We start from the raw sequence: 21,552 nt of genomic DNA, 5'->3' as shown, positions 1-21,552 counted from the left end.
GTTTTACACTAGTTAGTAAATTTCTAGACCGTAATCCCCGGCAACGGCGCCAAAATTTGATACGCCCAAATTACACCTTTATTATCAGGAGTAAGCGATCGTTGCCAAATATAGAACCCAACAAGGTTGGGGTCGAATCCCACAGAGAATACAGTGAAGAAATAGACTTATCACGTGTAACACTCGACTATTAGTCTAAACTTCGAGGGTAAGGGGATATAATGATATTAGGTTTGATGTTTGATTTCTGACAATTAAATGGTATTGTAATGAGATGTAAACTATTAGGAGAGGGGGCTAAGGTTGCAGTTCCAATAGGAAGCAATGCAAGAGGGTATCAATTTAACCTCTTTGAATATTGCGATGCAATTAACGATGGATTGCTTAAGTTTATTAAAAGTCCTTCGACCAAATTAATAAATATCATTACTAAGCTTTCTCAAGCCTTAGAATGTTAACCCTATACACATCCAATACGCTACAAGTTAGCCATCCTATCTCTAGCTCAGGCTATTAGATGGGTGTATTGACCCAGATCCTTGCTATCTAACCCTTTTCCTAACTTCCACCTTCTTTCTCAAGCAAGGTGAAAGTGATTAGGCGCAATTGATGTTTGCAACCATCAAAAGATGTTAAGGTACGAAGAGCAGATAGAATGCATCATCAACATACAAATGAAGAGTGAATATGAAACCCAATCACATTACTAACACATTTGGTCCCACAACCTTAGCTAGTGAGATTAGCTAGACATTTGCATTAAATGAGAAATAAAGATAGGTAATGTAGTCATAATGCTTACGAAGCTTGTTGTGAAAACAACTCCAAATAGAGTGAAAGATTCTCCTTCAAAGCTTCAACAACCAGGCATAAATGTTTTTTACACAAAAAGAAAATATCAAGTGTCGAGAGTGTCTTTGTCAGAACCCTAGTTAGGTATTTATATCTCCCATAAACGTGCACAAAGTTTAGACAAAAGTACCCCTGCAGATGCAACATGCGTCTCGCATAGTGTGCCGCAAGACAGACATGCGAGACGCATGTCGTACTCAGCCGCCGCACGTTGTGCTTTTGCCTTCAAGCTTTCCAGAGTACTGGCACACTTTGCGGTAGCATTGTTGTACCGCATGTTGAACATGCGAGTCGCATGTTGGACTCGCATATGGCGCAACTTTCCATTACTCTTCTTCAGAGTTCTTTGGCACACTTTGCGTGAGAACTGTTGTGCCGCATATTGAACATGCGAGACGCATGTTGGACTCGCACATGGTGCAACTTTTAATTTCCCTTCTTCGGAGTTCTGTCACTCTTTGCGGTATGATTGTGGAACCGCAGGCATGACATGCGATTCGCATGTTGTGCAGTGTGTTCTTGTCCTATTTTGCTTCATTTTGTTCCGTTATGCTTTCCAACTATCATTTCCTACAAAATGACATAAACACACGAAAAGTAACACCAAAAGTGCTTGAAGATTTACAAAAGCTTAAGAGATTAGCATCGAATATCCCGTAATTACACGGCACATCAAATTTTCGACCAAAATTTCGACCACAAGGCATAACAGCTAGAGTGAAAAAAATTTCGACCTCACGTGGTTGAAAATTTTCAACCTCACACGGTCGAAATAAGTTTTCTACCTAAATTACGAAAATGATTTTTTCGACCACCTGAGGTCGAAAAAAAATATTTTTATTTAAATATTAATAAAAAAATTAGACCGCGCGCGGTCGAAAATATTATTTTTATATAAATATTTTTTTAAAGTTTTCGACCTCTTGTGGTCGAAATATGAAAGAATATTAAAAAATCAGAATTTCGACCACATGAGGTCGAAATTTAGCAATATTGTTGCCAGATTTCGACCTCATGAGGTCGAAATTCAAAATGTTTCCCAGTTTTTTGACCTCATGCGGTCGAAATTCTAATTTCTGGGTACAATTTCGACCTCACTAGGTCAAAAATTATTAATATCTAGGTTGATTTTTGACCTAATGTGGTCGAAAATCTGGAAAAAAAAAATTCCAGCATTCAGCTGCTTTTATAGCAGCCCACCAGCCAATCTCATTCATCAACCAAATCAACAATGCAATTCATCAACACATCCAATTCATCAAAGTACTTCTACAATCATAAACTACAACATTTTACAATCAAATTCAACCTCAAATTCCAATTTACAGTACTTCTAATTCAAATTACAACTACATTGATACACTTAAACATCATAAACTTAAACAACCATAAACTACATTCTACAATCAAATTCACCTTCAAAGTACTTCTAATTCGAATTAAAACTACATTCAAACACTTAAATATCATATACATATCCAAGAAAACATAGCAAAATTAGAATCCAAAAGTATACGAATCAAAAACTCAACGCTGGGTGTTAGAGACATGATCCGAATCCTCCTCACTATCCTCATCCACAAAACCATGATCTACGTTGGCCTGTGACCTACGTCGTCTACATGAGAAGGTCGTCTACGATACCCCAATTATCACACACCATCTACACAATAAAAAAAAAAGTTAGAAAAAATTTTGAACGAGACATACATACTAGTATAGAGAAGACCAAAACAGCTTAATTTGTATACCAACTGTATCAGTTATAAAAACTTAGTGGGATATAGGAGCAACATGAATTTGGAACAATCGTAAATGTAGATAATGACACAACCAATCCCAAGGGAGAAGGGGACAGGGAGGATCATGCTTGAAATAAAAACCCAATGCAGTTTCTTCAATATTTAGTTATACACATATCTTTTTACAATTTTTAAAATTCCCAGGTTTTAGGTCTTATGTTTCATTATCCTATAGCTAGATCAGGACAAATTTGCATTAGCTTTATAGTCCCATAGGTGGTGTAAAGACCACTTGCTCAGCTATACTAATCTTCCTTGAAGTTTATCAAACACAACTTTCTAACTATGTCCCATAAGTTAAACTAATCAGCACATGAAAGTTTTAAACAAACAGAGTACCAATCCAACATCATGACTTACAAAATCATGCTAAAATAATTTAAATAACTAAGCTGACCAGCATAGATTAAGCACACCATACCATAGTTCCTTAACTACGTCATTTAAGTTAAACTAATCAATATAGGGATGAGTTAATGTAACGACCCTTGACTCATGGATTCGATAACCAACAAGGTCAAATTTTGGAGCTAGCAAATGATTAGGAGAACATGGATTGTATTTCAAATCATCATACATGGATTGTATTTCAAATCATCAGCTGTTAAAAGGAAAAAATACACTAGCGGGTCAAACAGAGAAATCATTTGAGTTAAGAACAAGATTTCTTACAGTTCAGATGCTTTGATGAACAAGATTAATTGGAATTTCAACCTAAATAAAACCCATACAAATTAAAAGAAAACAACATAGTCCCTTCAACATCCATAGACTTATAGCAATCTATGATTATTATTTTTCCACCAAAGCTGGAGCTTTTACAGCACACTTAGTTACCAAAATAAAATGTCATAAACAAATCTTTATCACCATGACCAAATTAACTCAATGGCATAAAGTATCCCCTGATAACAATGAGGAATAATACCCTTTAAATCAAATTTCATACAGATCAAAACAAACAAAATATATATCAAGAAATGCAGATCAAACAATGTTGTACTTTAATAACAAACATAACAAGAAATAATCCAATAGTACCATTTATTAAATAACTCCAATCAGATCAGATACTTGCGTTGCTTATCAATCAACTTGTAAATCCTCAATGACAATAAAAAGAACTCAAATTCAAACAGATCAAGAAACCAGTGATTTGCCAACCCAATCTCGATTTTTCTCCTCAAAAATAACATGTATAAAAGCAACACTTCACTTTTCTTCTATTGCTATATTACTTCAACTTGACTCAAAAAAAAATTCAAACTTTTCAAAAACCAAGATCTGGTATGCAAATGAACTGAAAAATCCCTTTATTTTCTGTACTAAATAACCAGTCCAATTTCTCGTGGAAAATTAATGAAAAATCGTAAAGGTTTAAAGATTTCAAGAAATGCTCTAATGAAAGAGCAAAAGAATGTGTTTTTTTCGTTTGAAGTTTTTTTTTTTCCTTCTTCTTTGGTTTTTCTTTTCTTTTCTTTTACCAAAAAGCAAACAAAGAAATATTATCTAAATCATCTAATACCTAAAACAAACATTGAACAATCAATAAAGTTAACAAATCTTCTAATTAAACTACAACTATACAAAGTAATGCAACTAATAATGATAAAATGAGATTGAAAAACAAAAACCAAAAAAAAAAAAAAGGACTAACCCAGCTCACTGTTCAATCGGCGGCGGCTGGTGGCTACTCCAGTGGTTTAACTATACGGCGTCGCCTACTTGGACAACGCCGGTGTTGATGGGGTGGTGGAAATTTTGGGGAAGATGAGTTTAGAGAGGGTAAATTTTTTTTGAAAGAGAAGAGGAAGTTTTGGGGGGAGATGAAATATTTTCATCCGCCTGTGTGGGTGTATTATTTATTGAACTTTTTCGACCGCATGTGGTCGAAAAAATTAAGCTAGATTTGACCAGATTTGAATTAATTTTTTCGATCTCATGCGGTCGAAATTTGATTTTTTTTAATTTTTCAATTAATTATTTTATATTTATATAATTTACTTTTGTGCAAAATGATTTTTTTTCATTTATTATTTGTACAAAAACAAATTCGACCTCATGAGGTCGAAATCATATTTTCCCATAAAAAAACGACCCCATGTGGTCAAAATCCTAAAGAAAATTAAAAAAAAAAAATTGGAAATTTCGACCTCATGTGGTCGATTTTTTTTCCACCAAAAAGTGAGGTCAAAATTTTTTGGTCGAAAAATCCCCTTTTTTTAGTAGTGAGTAGAGTTGTTAATAATATTACTAATAATAATAATATTAATAATATTGCTCAATATTTGTGTATTTGAATTTTGAAATGATATAAGAATACTCATATATGACAGAGAATATTCATATGGTGTAAAATGAGTTGGAAAGTTAATCAATCAGCATTCAATTAACATATATGAAAAAAGTTAATCAATTATCACAATCAATAGTTCTAATTTGGCAATACAATAACAATACTTAGTAACAATACTATGTTGTTGTTATTATCACAATCAATAGTTCTAATTTGGCAATACAATAACAATACTTAGTAACAATACTATGTTGTTGTTATTATCACAATCAATAGTTCTAATTTGGCAATACAATAACAATACTTAGTAACAATACTATGTCAACAACAACAACAACAACAACAACAACAACAACAACAACAACAACAATAATAATAATAATAACAACAACAACAACAACAAGAATAATAATAATAATAATAATAATAATAATAATAATAATAATAATAATAATAATAATAATAATAATAATAATAATAATAATAATAATAATAATAATAATAATAATAATAATAATAAGAACAACAACAACAACAACAACAACAACAAAAATAATATTTGTGTATTTGAATTTTGAAATGACATAAGAATACTTATATATGACAGAGAATATTCAGATGGTGTTAAATGAGTTGGAAAGTTAATCAATTAGCATTCAATTAACAAATATGAAAAAAGTTAATCAATTAACAATCAATCAATTTTATATCATCTAAATATGTCAGAAAATCATGTTAGTAAATACCGCCCTTGATTTATAAGTAAATCCAAATTGAACAAATAATTTATTAGAGTTTCAATTATAATAAGAGTTTTACCCTTTTTTTGTAATCATAAATTGTATAAATTGAGAATAAGTTGTGATGAACAAAGTTGAGTAGTACTCCTTCCTTTCCCTACTTTGCTAATTTTCTTTTCATATCTTTTGTTTCAGATTTTTTCAACTGCTGTGCAAATATTTATTTTAAAGACTCAGGTACTGATTTTGGTGGAAAAAGAGGTACGGTCTAGATGAAATGTTTGATCAACTTATTTGTTTACTTTTGGAATTTGATTTAATAATGTTTTAACTTAAAACACTGATGTTTGAATTTTTTGTGGTCATTTCGTATTTCCTTTGCAGTAGTTAAACATTTTGAAGAGCTTTAATGTTTTTTTTTTCTTGATTTGGAGGAAATTTAGTTATTAACAAATTTATTTTGTCTCTTTCGTATAAACTTGACAATTCAATTTTCATATTGTTAATAATAACATGTTGTTTTGTGTCAATGCTCTCATTGAGTTCACAAATGAAGAAGACAAAGCTTAACCTATTATATATTGAAGCCAAAGTAAGTTAAATTTACTTTTTTTTTTTGTTTTTAAAATATATTCTACATACTTAGGGAGGAGCATATCTGGTTCTTTATGAGTTTTAAAGTTGACAATTTCAATTATATATTATTTGTATGATTTTGCATCTTTCGCACACAAGGAGATTTTAGAGAATCAGAGGGAGGGTATAGGATTGCTTTAATATCTAATTTATTTTTATGTGTAGACGTTTAAGAAATTGATTTATGAAAGGAGAAACAAATGGCTTCAACAAAAAAAAAAATTAGTATCATATTGAATAAATTAGTTTTGATGTGATAATATAATAAGATATAAATATTAATATGCTACGATTAGTTTCTTTTGATAGTTCTAGGCTTAACCTCCTATATATATCTTTCCAGTAACACATAAATTAAATTAGGTTTTCTCCTTAAAGTTACTCTTCCTCCAATCACCACTTATTTCAAAATTATGTTTTCTCCCTTTTTTCCCTTTCAAAAAGATTATGTATGTACATTGGTTAAAAGAATCTCCATTTATTTCAAATTATTTTTTTATTTCATTGTGTTTTATAGTGCTACAAATGTATGGGAAATGATAAAGATAGAGTAATTTTTTTGTGTGATTTGATTGAAGAATTTGTTTGTCATCGATTAATGGTGTCATGAAGGTTCTAATTTTTTTTTCTTTTATTTAATATTTAAATAAAATTGGTATAGTCACAATTATTAGATGAATGTAATTTATTTCATGTTACATGTATTTTTCTGCTATCCATCATGTTTAGTTATTTGGCAGTACTTAATTGTTGTCGTAATTTCAAGCTATTATTTGATCTTTTGGTTGATCGTATGTGTTTTTATTATTGTTTAATGATGGTGATAATTTAACTATTAATCTAAATTTGAGAGAAGTATGGATGGATTACCCATAGAAAAGAAGATTGAGGACTTGGTAATTTAGCCTGTTAACAAGCTTATGAAAAATCTTTTTTTTTTTTAATTCTTTTATGTTTATTTTAGAAATTGAGATGCTTGGCTAAAATTTAGGAAAAAATCATTTTTTTTTAAATAATGAAAATATATTTCTGAAGGTGAACTACTGTGCAATTTCCATCCTTAGCTCACTTTTGAGCCTATCATTTGTTTAAAGTATACTTTGAATTAACTTAGATAATATAATTAATAAATCTACATAATATTATTATAAAAATAAATGCAAAATTATAAATAATAATGTTTTTTGAGATTATAATAAAAAATTATTTCAAGAGTAAGAAAATCTATGTTATACATCTTATTAAATAGACAGAAGTGAACAAAAGACAATTTAGTATGAAGTCACATGTCAATGAAACGATATTAAGTAATGGATAATGCAATGACAATAGACAAAATCGTAGAAAAGAGAATTTTTCTAAAATTATTTTTGATAGTGTAGATATATTTGGATAAGATTATTCGAACTCAAACCATAACAGACAAAGTTAAAGATAAGAAATATTGAACAACAAAAGAATTTCAAGCCTTGACAATGTAATGATACTAAGTAATGAATATAATCCCTATAATGATAAACAAATAATACAAACGTCAAAACTTTAATGTAGAAATATAGAGAAATAAGACTTATGTATATATAAAAAGATTGAGTATAAACTCAAATAGTTAATACCCACCGCGCATCATACGAGTACATATACTAATTTAACTAATAAAATAAAATAGAGAGAGATATTTGACTCTTTTCCCTTTCTTTAAACGGGAGGGAGCACTATTTTAAACTTACCTCGAACATAACATAATATTTTTGTCATTTTCTCGAAAAAGAACACTCTGTGAAAACCTAAAGTATATAATAAATCAAGCAAACAAAACAGCGACACGTTTTTCTACTGGAAGCATGGGTAGATCTCTTTAACCATTAACAACGGCGTTACCTGTCTGTAAGAACATGTAACAGAGACACAGTCATCATTACTTCAAACTTAAATTCCAACCTTTTTGGACGTCCAGCAGTTAAACTCTTTAATTATTTTCCAGAGGGTAATTTGAGAATCTACTCCCGCAGTCTCAATTTAAGTGTTTTAATTTGACTAAATACGACATTTAAAAAATAAAAAGAAATATTTGAATCTTATAATCCTAAATTAAAGATGAATATAATGTATGAAAATATTCTTTAAATCTTGTGATTATAAACTTTTCATATATGATTTTGAATTGTCAACTTATTAAGGCCCCGTTTGTCCATGGATACAAAAAAAAATTCACTTTTTTTTTGAAATTTTGGAGTTGGAGTTGGAGTTGTATTTGTGTTTGGTCATAGTTTTTGAAATTGTAGTTTTTGGTGAAATGTAATTGTAGAAAAGTGAAAAAAGTGAAAAAAATTTGAAAAATAAGTTTTTTGAATTTTTGGTATTCCGGAATACAACTTCAAGTTATATTTGGAATTTTCATGATCAAACGCTGATTCCGAAAAAATGTGAAGAAAAAATTCAGAATAAAGTGAATCATTTTTATGGCCAAACGGGGGCTAAATATAATAAGAGATACTCTTTTTGGGATAAATTAGAAAAAAAAAAGTAAGACGCTTAAAATGAGACGGAAGAAGTAATAATTTGCACTTTGAAACGACATCTGAAAATTACCGTAGTTGTTAATCAGGTGTTTGGCCAGATTCAAAATCAACTTTAATTTGAGGTTGTCCACTTCTTATTGGCTTGGTTTTGGACATTGGAAGTCAGGGACGGATCTAGTCTAGCGTTAAATTTACGGATTCATGTTGACTCATTAAATTTGTTCAAATTTTATATTTGTAATCACAAAATCATCAATGGTAAATTCAATTATTACTGTATACTTACTTGAGATTATTGTAAGAACTCAGAAATTTCAAATTTTGAATCCATTTCTATTAAAAATCAACATAATGCTCTACTAACATATTAGGTGATTTCAATAAAAGAAGTCGTTGAATGTCCAGTGAAAATAATAATAATAATTTTTTTTTTCGATCGACATCATTTTAATCGTGAAGAAATTTTGGGAATTCAGCTTGTCGAAAATTTTGGACCACTTTTCTGCTGCTTGAGGTGTTTGAACTGGTTGGTGACATTTTTTTTAACTTTTTGATAGGTACCGTCGAAAAATTTATCAACAAATTTTCAACGAATATCATGACCCAAATGCTGAAAATTCGTCGGTGGAACCAATCCAATCATCTTAACTAATTCAATTCTTTGATCAAATGAATAATCAACAGTGGAATCTTAATAAGTCTCTTATCACATAAAGATAAATAATACTCCCCAGATTCATTTTTATTTGTCCTGTATACTGAAAATAATTGTCTATTTTTACTTGTTTAATTTTAAAAAATAAGAGATAATTTACCATTTCATTCATATTTTACCGTTATTTTTAATTATTGAGTTGGAAAGTTCAAGAAATTCTTAGTGGCTGCACAACTTTTAAAGCACCCTCTCTATCCTAATTTATGTGACACAGTTCGGATTTGAGAGTCAAGCAGTTTAATTTTGACCGTCAACTCGAGCGTGAAATATTTAAGCTTTTTGAAATAAAATTTACATATTTGAAAACAATATAAAAAGTACTATAAGTCACAATAATTGATAATTCAAAATATTAGAAAGATATATGAAAAAATTATGATCAATCTCGAAATTCAAAAGGTGCTATATAAAATGGGAGGGAGTATGTTTTATTGATTTCATTCATTAGATCACTTAGTAATAATTAGGGTGATATAATTAAATTTTCATTCTATTTATGGCTCCTTAAAGAATATACCAAACCATACAAGATAAGTAAAAATGGACGCAGGGAGTAATATATGAATCATCCCCACATAACTAGTCATGAAAGCACCCAAGAGTCGCTACAACGGAGGCAGAGGTATATAAGGGGTTTAATTGAACCTCCTATGTTAAAAAATCTTACAATATAAATAGGGTAAAAATGATTTTTTTTCAATACTCTCTCCGTCTCATATTACTTGTCTACTTTTTTTTTTTAAAGTCAAACTATATAATTTTGACTAATATTTTGAGACATATTTTTGCACCATATTCATATGAGAATAATAGTAACTTGTAGTATTTTACGTGTAGTTTTTAGATATCTAAATTATAATTTTAAAATATTGAATTGATCGAATCTAATTTAGCTATGAAGATTAGTCAACTTGACTCTTAAAAAATGAAACAGGACAACTAATATGGGATAGAAGGAGTATACATAAATGGTTGAATCTCCTTGAAATAAAAAAATCTTTTTGAATTTCCGAATTCCTCACTATTACAGGAAGATCCCGGCATAAATGGATAAAGTGTAAGAAGCTGAAAAGTAAACATAATTTAGCCAGCACGGTAGTAGTGTGCAGGGTTGGCTAAACAATCAAAGTCAGTCCTTTGCTCTATACTGTCCAAGGTTGGCCTCCAGATTTAGAAGAGGGACCTGCGTCACGATCCAAATCTGAAACTTAGGTCGTGACAAGGCACCAACAAGCCACTACTTTTACCAGGCGAACCCTCTATCTAGGCTTTGCTAGAATACGATTTAAACAATATATATTAGTAGCGAGACAATCCCATAATATAAATGCGGGGAAGAGCGAAAATATAAGTTCAATACAAAATTCATAAACACTTGATGAAGGACTCTAGGATACTAGTAATATAATTATTTGGGCATAACCCAATTATATAAACATTAGAAGGAAAAGATATATCTGGAATGGCCTCCATGGACCACGGGCGGAGCCACCTTAGGCGAAGGGTGATCAAGTGCACATCCTTCGCCGGAAAATTACGCAGTGTAGATAGGTTAATGTTAGCTAGTTATATATTTAATTTTGCATATCCTTAACACAAGTGGAAAAAAAATTTGCACACATTTTGCCAAATTTCTGGCTCCGCCACTGCCATGGGCTGATGGTGATTCACCTTAGCTGAGCTGGACTGGAACAATTTGAGATCAAAGATAGACTATGGCACCACTCTCAACTTGTCATGCACCAAAAGCACATTTTTTCTAGTTAATGGAAAGTCAAATATGTTTAATTATATATTACCAGGATTGAAATTAAAATTTACTAGAATTAATAAATGAAGGACCATAACTGGAGTTGCTATTATCCCTAAATAGAATCAGAGCGTAAATTTCTTGGTTATTATTAATGCAGTCTCATCTTGACAATAGTAGCAGCCCTCTTTCTTCTTATTGTCTTGTTTCGTTCAAGTGGGTATGCTTTTATAAATCAAATCAACATTCTGAAAAGTTTAGAGATATTATACTAAACAAAATTACAAATCAATTTATATATGAAGTCGGTTGCAAACTCAGATAAACAACGAAGATTGCGATAAATTAAAAAATCATTAAAGAATATAGTGGAACTCTGATAATTCCTCTAGATACAAATATTCATATAGCCAACCTAATTAGTTTGATATTAAGTAGTTAATTGATTAGATTAATCTAGAGTTAAGTAGTACCACTACTATCTTTTAGATGTACGCACGTTATTACTCTCTCCGCCACAATTTGTGTGACACTTTCGCTTTTTGCGAGTTAATTTGATTAATCTTTGAAGCTAAACTGAATTACGTCAACTCAATATTAAAATTTTGATGTTCAATAACTATACAATAAGTACTATAAGTTGCAATTCTTCTCATGTCAATATGATACAAAAATAACTTTTAAAATGTTAGTCAATATTCACGTAATTTAAATTTCGAAAAGCGAAAAATGTCACTATGAGATAGGGAATCGGAGTACTAACTAATTTTCTGCTTACAATCACAGCATGCCCTCTACTCATACAACACATATTTGAGTCTATAATTCGACATAAACATATTATTATTTTTGCAGTGAAGGAGCAGATAAGTAAATTTCACATATGGTCACTTAATTATCACTTTTTTTCACTAAAGTCATTTAACTATCGTTTCTAACTCAAAAGTCACTTAATTTTCGGTATACTAACACAAAAGTCCCTAAACAACTTTCCGGTGTCCCTAAACCACTTTCCAGTGCCCTTAAACCACTTTATATAGTGAAAAACTCATTTTTTTACTCTATTTTTTTAAAACAAAATTGGATAAATAAAAAATTAACTAAAAGGCTCAACCCGACCCAAACCCAAAACCCATATAAGGAAAATAAATATTAAAGGAACGGAAGTCCACACTTCCCCCAAGAATACGATATTATTTGTTACTCTTTAAAAAAAATGAAAAATTAATTTAAAAGGTTCAACCCGACCCGATCCAAAACCCATATGAAGAAAGCATAAAAATAATCCAATTTTGGAACTTGGACTGAAATTTAGAAACTTTGAGCAGGGTTAAAGATGCTCGTAGGAATTATGGTATTAAGAGCAGGTTTCAGCTTTGTTTTTCTACTACAGTACTACTGACCAAGATAGAGTGATATGCAAATGCAAGCACGTTAGGTGTCCTTTTAAAGTGTATGCTACTGCAGTGAGTAAGACTGATCCAACTATTCAGATCAAGTCTTGTTTTTTAGAGCATACATGTGGAAATGTTATATACCTTCTTCATATGGGTTTTGGATTGGGTCGGGTTAAACCCTTTCAATTAATTTTTTATTTATTAGTTTTTTGTTAAAAAAAAAAGAGTAAAAAATAATATGTATTCTCGGAGGAAGTGTGGATTCCATTCCTTTAATATTTATTTTACTTATATGGGTTTTGGGTTCGGGTTGGGTCGGGTTGAGCCTTTTAGTTAATTTTTTTATTTATCCAATTTAGTTTTTAAAAAAATAGGGCAAAAAATGAGCTTTTCACTATAAAGTGGTTTAGGGGCACTGGAAAGTGGTTTAGTGACTTTTGTGTTAGTATACCCAAAGTTAAGTGACTTTTGTGAAAAAAAATGATAGTTAAGTGACCATATGTGAAATTTACCCTCTTAAAGAGGGAGTGATTAATAAGAATATCTGAACTAATGAATAATTAGAAAACAGTATATGTTTTAGATTATCCAAATCAAATCTAAAATTAACTAATAGAATATCCCACTAAAATTATGATTAGGAAAAGAAAGATGCTTCTAATATGAAGTTAGATTAGCTGTGCTGAATTAGTATAATGAGTCATTAAATATACTAAAGTGAGATTGACGTATGTGGCCCATTAGCTCAGTTGGTTAGAGCGTCGTGCTAATAACGCGAAGGTCGCAGGTTCGAGACCTGCATGGGCCATTTTTATTTTCGTTATTTTTTAATTTTTCCAACAATAGTGAGTTATAATGTCCAGAAAAACAAAGAAAGTGAAGTGGGCTAATGTGGTCCAACAGTGGGCTTTTATAGCCCAAAAAACAGCTACTTCGAGACCTGCATGGGCCATTTTTATTTTCGTTATTTTTTAATTTTTCCAACAATAGTGAGTTATAATGTCCAGAAAAACAAAGAAAGTGAAGTGGGCTAATGTGGTCCAACAGTGGGCTTTTATAGCCCAAAAAACAGCTACTCCTGGTCTTGTGAGAACCCAAAAAGGAAATTTTACAAACATACAAATTTTATACATAATTAGTTTATGTGTATTTTTTTGTATATCGGCTATCATTATTATTGTTTAGGGGAAAGAACACCGCTGCCTCCTGAAAACAAAGTAAGTACTCGCCCATACCCTTCTTACTTTCATACCCCTGAAACGATTTACCCGAAATGCCCCCAAATTATGATACCAACATGGTATATAAATATACTGAGATAGTATCATGTTCATTTATTCAAAAGACACACCTTTCTAAAAAAAACTCTATGATGCCATCATCTTATATACATATATTGTGATTGTATCATTGAGGAATGCTTCAGTCCTTCAATGAGACACTCCTCCGTGATACCACCGTGGTACATAAATATGCTAAGACGATATCATGGAGAACTGCTCCAGTCCTCCATGATACCATCATGATATATAAATATACTGCGATTGTATCATGGAAGAAGGGTTTTGGGCGAGGGGGTACTTGGGTAAATATTCGGTCAGTTGGGTAAGAAGCAAAACTAGTTTAGAAGGGGGCATGGACGGGTAAATAATTTACATTTTAGAGGTATTTTGTGTTGTTTTCCCTATTTTTTATCGAGCGGCCAAATGTGTTAAAAGCCCACAAGGAAATCCTACAAGTCAAAGTCTTTGCATAGTGTAAAGAAATATTTTTACTTAAATCTTATATTGAAGTGCAACTTGCAAGATTTTTTTTCTTTTTTTCCTTCTTTGTTTCTGTTATTTAAGTTGACATAAAAGCCAGAAATCGGACCTCATTGACAAGCTCTTTTCTTTCTCCGCTATATCTAAGAGACAACGAAACCTTTAACTTCTTTTATCGGGAGATAAGGTACTTTTTAATTACTTTTTTTATTGAAATGACTAACCCAACAAGCTTTCAATAAAGCAACTGTAAATAAGCTAGAGAAAAGCACTCTTACTGATCTTGGATACAACTTGGTAGAATGTATTTCAAGAAGGCGACACAATAGATTAATTATCATGATTCATGTCATTTATAAAATTGGGCATTTTCCCTATGTTGCTTCTCACTTTTGCATGTCCCTTCCACTCTGCTATACTTTAAGCATTAGATTATGTATGATTGCTTTTTTCTTAGCTCAAATCTATTGAATCTTGAATAGGAGTCATATGTTAAAACTAAGTTCAATGGTAAGATAAAGTTCCAAATTCATATACAAATGGTCCGCGAACCTCATGTACTACATCTGGAAATCTTGATTCCAAAAGGTCACTATTGATATTGATACCAATCCACACCTAACTCATAATCTTGATACCAATGTGTATGCATCTATAGTTTACTATGATGTGGTTACTCAGCAATAGCCAATAATATGCGACTCTCACAAAACATAATCAATCTCAAGTATACCCAATCTCAAATCTGAATAAAAACACTAAGTTGATAGCCATCACACAATATTAAATCCTCGAAATCAAAATCTTCTGCCCAACCTAGACAACGTATACTAATTTAGGATTGGAACTAATGTCGAGCTCCAAACTGCACCCTAAATTTGTCACAGACCAATTTTACCTAAGCCATGACGTACCTAGCCCCAACTCGGTAGGTGAACCGTAGCAAGCTTTTATAAAAGACATTAAATAAAAAACAGAGTTATAAAGTGTTGTAGTTAGGGGTGGGCGTTTGGGCCATCGGATTGAATATGAAATTTTCGGTTTGGATATTCGATTTTCGGATTGAAGAAATTACAATCCAAATCCAATCCAAATAAATTCGGATTGGATTGGATATTTTAAGTTCGGTTTCGGATTATTCGATTTGGATATTTCGGATTTTCGGATTTGACTCTTGAGACTTAAAGAAAACTTATTATGAACGAAATTCATGTGTTAATCACAGAGGTAAATCTAAATCTTAATTGCTCAGTAAAAAAAGTTTTCTCGTTCAAATTAGGATTAACAAATCCAAATCATGTCCAACATAATAAATCCATACCAAACAAAAGCATTATGGAAAAGTGGAAATGAACAAAATAAATTCTAAGTAATCATCTAGAAAAATAACAACGAACTCTGCCGTGGTCACACTAACGTGAGACTTTTGAGACATGAGAAGTAAGAAAACCCTATATTATATTTGATTTAGTAGAAAATTGTATATTGAACTTAATAGTTTAATAGGTAGAACCTTAGGTACTAATCCATTGGACCTTTAGAAACTAGACTTATTAGTACCGGTACATATGAAATAGGTAGGGCAAGATAAGGTATAACAATTTCGGATTTTCGAATATCCAAAAATTCGTAGTACTAAATCCATATTCAATCCGAAATCCATAAATTTTAAAAATAAAAAAATTCAATCCATAATCCAAATATCCAATCCAAATATCCAAACCAAATATTTAAAAAATTTAAATTTCGATTTGGATTTCGGATTAGCCCAAACTTGCCCACCCCTAGTTAGGGTGCAGAAATGACATAACCCCAAGAACTGGCGATACGAGTAATGAGCAAGTAAATTGTCACCAGTACAACAGTATCTGCATGCACAATCTGAAAGATAGAACAATAATAAAACAGAAATAGAGAAGCATCATATAAGCTCAGCATTTTGCAATAAAACAGAAACAGAGAAGCATCATATACGCTCAGCAATTTGCATGAAAAGATCCATTTTCCATAACTGACGTCATCCATGATGAACAATGTAGCATGAGGGATATAGGAAGGCAGGCAATTATACCACATCTATACTAAGAGGGATAGATAAAATGGATAACCTCAAAAGTCTCAACTCTCAAGTTTGGAATTAAATTCAACAAATAAATAATACAATCTCTGCAAGAGTAGCAAAAGCTAGAGTCTACAATGAAGTAAATCCTAGACCAAAATTAAACAAGTAAATAGATAAATACTGTAATCCAGCTCAACTCGACTCAATCTGTAAAAGGAAGGACCATAACCTACTTTGCCGGGCCATTCGCGACGGAAGGCTTAGCCAAACCTTCACCGGTAGGGTTAAGCTCATCCCAGGCTTCAATCCATGTGACCATGGCATCTGCTAGCTTGGCGAAATAAGGGTCTAGATTGGAAAGTTTGTCCTTGACCTGTTTTGACAGTTCAAGATAGCACTGCTGAACACTTGTGCACTCTTTAGGAAGAGTTGCAGATTGGAAAAATGGAATGATCTCTTCTTGCCAGTAGATGCCTTTGTACTCCTTTTTGAGGTTAACAAAAGGGTTGCTTGCCTTGCTGTGCCATATGTAAGGCAGACCAGTCTTGACACCCAGTCCCAAATGATCACATATAACCTATAAAATAGATGATTCTATGTTAGGATTCTGTCATTCAACCAAGATGCTTCAATACACAACATATGTCATGAAAGGTAGTATTGGGGTTTACTCTGGATGAGACATCTTAAACGGTATCAATTATCATACTCTTAAGTAGCTTTTTATCTTAACACAAGCTAAAAATATAAAACAACAAATGTCCAAAATTTATCCTTGTATTATTCGAAATTTGTTCAATTTTCTCCTTTGTTATAATTTCAAATTATTCATACATTTGTTGTTAGCAAATCGTCTCGTATCTGATCTTTGCCCTTAACGAAGTGTTCATTTTTTAGAGAAAAAGATGTCCAAATTTGCCCCTCAAAATGGTTTAAAATTACCCTTAGGTTGGAGCTGTATTAAGAGTCAAGGTCAAACAAGAGTTTATTTTCCTAACAGCAAGAGTAATACTAGACCAAAATTTAATGGAGAGCAAAAACAATATCACATTCTTGGTCTTATAATAGTTCTTCTAGTTAATGTTGCTTAGAGCCCGTTTGGATTGGCTTATAAGTTGCTTATAAGCTGTTTTCAGCTTTTTTGAGTGTTTGGTTGGCCAGCTTAAAGCCATTTTGTGCTTAAAATAAGCTAAAAAAAATAATTAAGCCCGTTTGGCTTAGCTTATCTAAAGCAGCTTACAAGCTGAAAACAGCTTATAAGCCAAAAAAAAAAAATGTTGGGCTACCCATCTTATTTTTTTTGGGCTTATAAGCTGTTTTTTTAAGCCCATCCAAACAGACTCTTAATCATTTCTCAGGTTAATGTAGAAATCATTGCTGCGTCTGCAGAAAAAATAGATAATATTACCTTGATGCACCAGCCAGCCCACATATCGTCGTAACGACCAATTGGCTGACCATCACCCATGAGGCCAAAGTACATTGCAGGTCCAATAAGCTCACGGTCGAATGCCAAATTCATTCCACACATGGGGAACAAAGTGCCCTTAGGAATTGTCATGACTGCATCTACATACCTGGAAATCGTATAGATGTTAATGTTAACTAGTTTACCAAATCTAACCACAATGAGTAATTCAATAAGCTCTAAGAATGGATTTATGGGAAATATTACCTCGTGTTCCTCTCACGTGGCTTAACAAGTTGAGTAGGTGCATCATAGTCAGGGATGTTGAGCCAAAGGCCGTGAGAAACAGCTGTTTGAGCACCCTCACGCATACTGAAAGGGTATCCACGAACGAAATCTGCACCTTCTCTGTATGGATCATACAGAGTGTTGAAGAAATGCGGAGTGGAAGGACACAGGAGGTTCTTTATGTGCTGCTCAAGTGCATTGATGTCTTTGCCAGATGGATCTTTGGCCACCTATACATCAGCAAGCAACAAGAGTTCAGCACGTGATCAATTAAATAACAGACAAAATCAACTTTCAGATCAAGGGTATTAGAGCCAAGGGTGAAGTCCCTTCATAACAAAATTATACTAAGCAAGTAGGTAAGACAATGTTTTCTTATATGTATAAATTGTTGAATCACCTTGACATGCGAAAAGCTTCTAGTGAAGCAGTAAAGACAGTTCAAAAATTTGCTTGAGGTAGCAAGTTCAAAAGGCTGATGTGGCATTCTTACATTTTTCTAATCCCATTGTAGAGTAGATCCCGGGCTCCACTATTAATAGGAGCAAAGCAATCTAATAGGATTCTCCTATTAAAGAAGTATTTGTGATTGGAAAAATTGGTGGAAAGTGTGACACAATTGCCTAATATATGGGCCTAAGATGGAAAGGCTTCCTCTTTACTACAAAAGTCTAAAGCAGCCCTTAGATATGAAGTCATTATTTGAAAATAGATCTCATTATTGCATGGGCCCAAGTCACATACAAACTGTCAAAACACTCAATTTCAAAAGGAGGTATCATGAAGTGATCTACATAATTACATTATAGGTAACTTCAAATCTCAAATCAGCCAATAGGCCATGTATCAAAACAGGGAGGAGAAAGAAAGCAAAAAGAAAACATGAAGCCTTTAGTAGATCTGACTCAAATACACCAAGATCAAGTTGGTACCTCTATTTTTAAAACTATGCAACCAAAAAAAAATAGCCTTAATAGAACAAAAAATTAAATTAATTGTATTATAAACTACAATGCTAGTCCAGTTAACTTCACCAAAATTTCCATATAGAGAGAGAGTAGCATAAAATGTACAACCACATAAAAATTAACCAAAAGAAGAGATTTATGCTATCAAGGGATTTGCAAACACCATATAGTTGCAGATCAGCAGTTTTTAATTAGATCTCCTAGGTCCAAATAAAATAATGCCCAAACCTAACTTTATTGAAGAGATCCATATAAATTATAAAGCTGCTCAGATAATTTAACACTTTCTTTCAAACCCCTAGTCAAAACCCTAAGTGAGTATCAAACAAAACACAAAAACTCAGCAAGATCCAATTTTTCTTAACACCCACAAAACAAAAACAGATTAATCACAAAGAAGAAAGGTAAAATTCACCAAGTCAAACACAAAGGTTTACACTTGAAACCCCCCAAAAAATTCACCAAGATCTAACTTTTCAATCACAATAAAAAAAAGGGTAAAATTCAGCTAAGAGGATTTAACAGTAATACTCTAGTCAAAACCCCAAGTGAGTACCAAACAGAACACAAAAATTGACACTTAAAACCCCCAAAAATTCACCAAGATCCAGTTTTTCTTGACACCCGCAAAATGAAACTGAGTAATCACAAAAAATATTCACCAAGATCCAATTTTTATTGACACCCACACAAAACAAAACTAAGTAATCACAAACAAAAAAAGGTAAAAAATTTACAATATACTTACAAAGCAATCATCATCAATGGTGTAGATATACTTCTTCTTAGACACCATATAACCAAAGCACCTACAAGCAGAATCCTTAAATGATATACAAGATGCTTTAGGACCAAGAATCCTGTTAATATCATTCCTATTATATAACTCATAATTAAACCCTTCAGGTACATGAATTTTCTTAGAAGGGTCACCATCTTGAACAATAATAAGATGATATGGTTCAAAAAAAGGTCTCCACATCTCCAAGAAATCAAGGTTTCTAATTGTTGGTATCACTATATCAAGCTCATCTTTCAACAATGGTGTTGCTGCTGCCATTGTTACTATTGGATCTGAAGAAAGTGTGAGAAAAATAAGGTTCTTTGAAGTGGTAATGAAATTGTGGAGATTTGTTGTGGTTATATAGAAAGAGAGCTTGTAGTATTGTTGACTTCACACTGTGTAATGCCTGATATTTTGGCGAGATTTCGGTGTTTTATTACCATAGAAACGTGTCAACTGTTAAGAGAATATTAGTACGACAATCTTTTACCGACAAAATACGGAGTATATGTATTTTTTTCAAACACCTTTTCAAAAATTTAAACTAAAGTTGTTTTTGAAAATTCAAAGACTCGATTATGATAAACAGTTAAACACTCCTCTAATATGATTACTTATAAAATTCGTTTTGATCAGTTAATTTTAAATACTCCATCTGTCTCAAATAGGTGTGGTTTTAGCTTAAAAAATTTATCCCAAAATATAAATCACTTTAGAAATTAAAGACTAAAGTTGGCATGTGTTTTTTAACTATACCTTTAATATTAAAAAAGTAGTCCTCTTTAATATTGTTCAATTTAAAAAAAAAAAATCTAATGAATAAGGGTAATTCAGTAAATTATATCTTGTATTTATTATTTTTCCTAATGGACGTAAAAAAAACCTAAGACTACACTTAATTTGAAACGATGGGAAAAGCAGTTATATATGTTAAAATGAAAGTGTTGAAACTGGTAATAAGATTTCTAATTGTGGGTCAAGGTTGGCTCAAGGGTGAGGCAGTAAAGCTATTGGTTAAAGCCCCCAAATTTTTGAGCCCCCAAAATTTTTAAGAATGAATTTTATGATTTTATTTTCTTTTAAACAATATTGAAGATTGTGAAAGGAAGTGCAAAATTTATATAATAAAGAAAGAAAGAAAAATTATCTACTTGTTAACAGAAATATTTTGAAACTTCAGATTGGGCTCTTTAATGTCTTGTTTCGGGTAGTGTTATGTCATTAGAAATAAATAAATTCAGAATGCGGAATATTACTTTTCAAAAATCATTAGATTTCAAAAAATAAAATTTTGCTTTTGAAAAATTGAAGATCTGATTATGATAAACACTCCTCTGATATGACTAATTATAGATTTGATTGATTTATTCCAAAATCTTTTATACTGCACTTAAAAATACCACACGCTATAAATATGTATACATTTGTCGTTACATAGAAAAGCTAAGTATTTGAATTTGAAATCTAAGAGAACATATCTAAGAAGTTTCCCTTTATATGGAATTTACTTAACATGATATATTATTACTCTTCTATGGGTCATTATGTGACTAATAATATGTTGAAGCT

General features: G+C 31.7%; 1 protein-coding gene and 1 non-coding gene across 2 annotated transcripts; one reads left to right on the top strand and one right to left on the bottom strand.

Moving 5' to 3' along the window:
* Positions 1–13,444: 13,444 nt before the first annotated feature.
* Positions 13,445–13,518, top strand: TRNAI-AAU (transfer RNA isoleucine (anticodon AAU)). Its single transcript has one exon. It is a non-coding gene; the product is annotated as a tRNA-Ile (tRNA).
* A 3,059-nt stretch (positions 13,519–16,577) lies between these two features.
* On the bottom strand, positions 16,578–20,379 carry LOC132616114 (probable UDP-arabinopyranose mutase 2). The gene is made up of 4 exons (XM_060330710.1): positions 19,948–20,379; positions 18,211–18,461; positions 17,944–18,112; positions 16,578–17,112 (listed from the first exon to the last, which is right to left on the bottom strand). Exons 1-4 carry the CDS (start codon positions 20,257–20,259, stop codon positions 16,765–16,767), a joined length of 1,080 nt encoding a protein of 359 aa, XP_060186693.1. The 5' UTR covers positions 20,260–20,379; the 3' UTR covers positions 16,578–16,764.
* Between the last annotated feature and the right edge of the window lie 1,173 nt (positions 20,380–21,552).

The sequence above is a fragment of the Lycium barbarum genome, chromosome 10 (assembly GCF_019175385.1).
Source record: "Lycium barbarum isolate Lr01 chromosome 10, ASM1917538v2, whole genome shotgun sequence".
In the NCBI taxonomy this organism is placed as follows: domain Eukaryota; kingdom Viridiplantae; phylum Streptophyta; class Magnoliopsida; order Solanales; family Solanaceae; genus Lycium; species Lycium barbarum.
The sequence above is the reverse complement of the archived record's forward strand: the minus strand, read 5'-3'. Positions and strand labels throughout refer to the sequence as shown.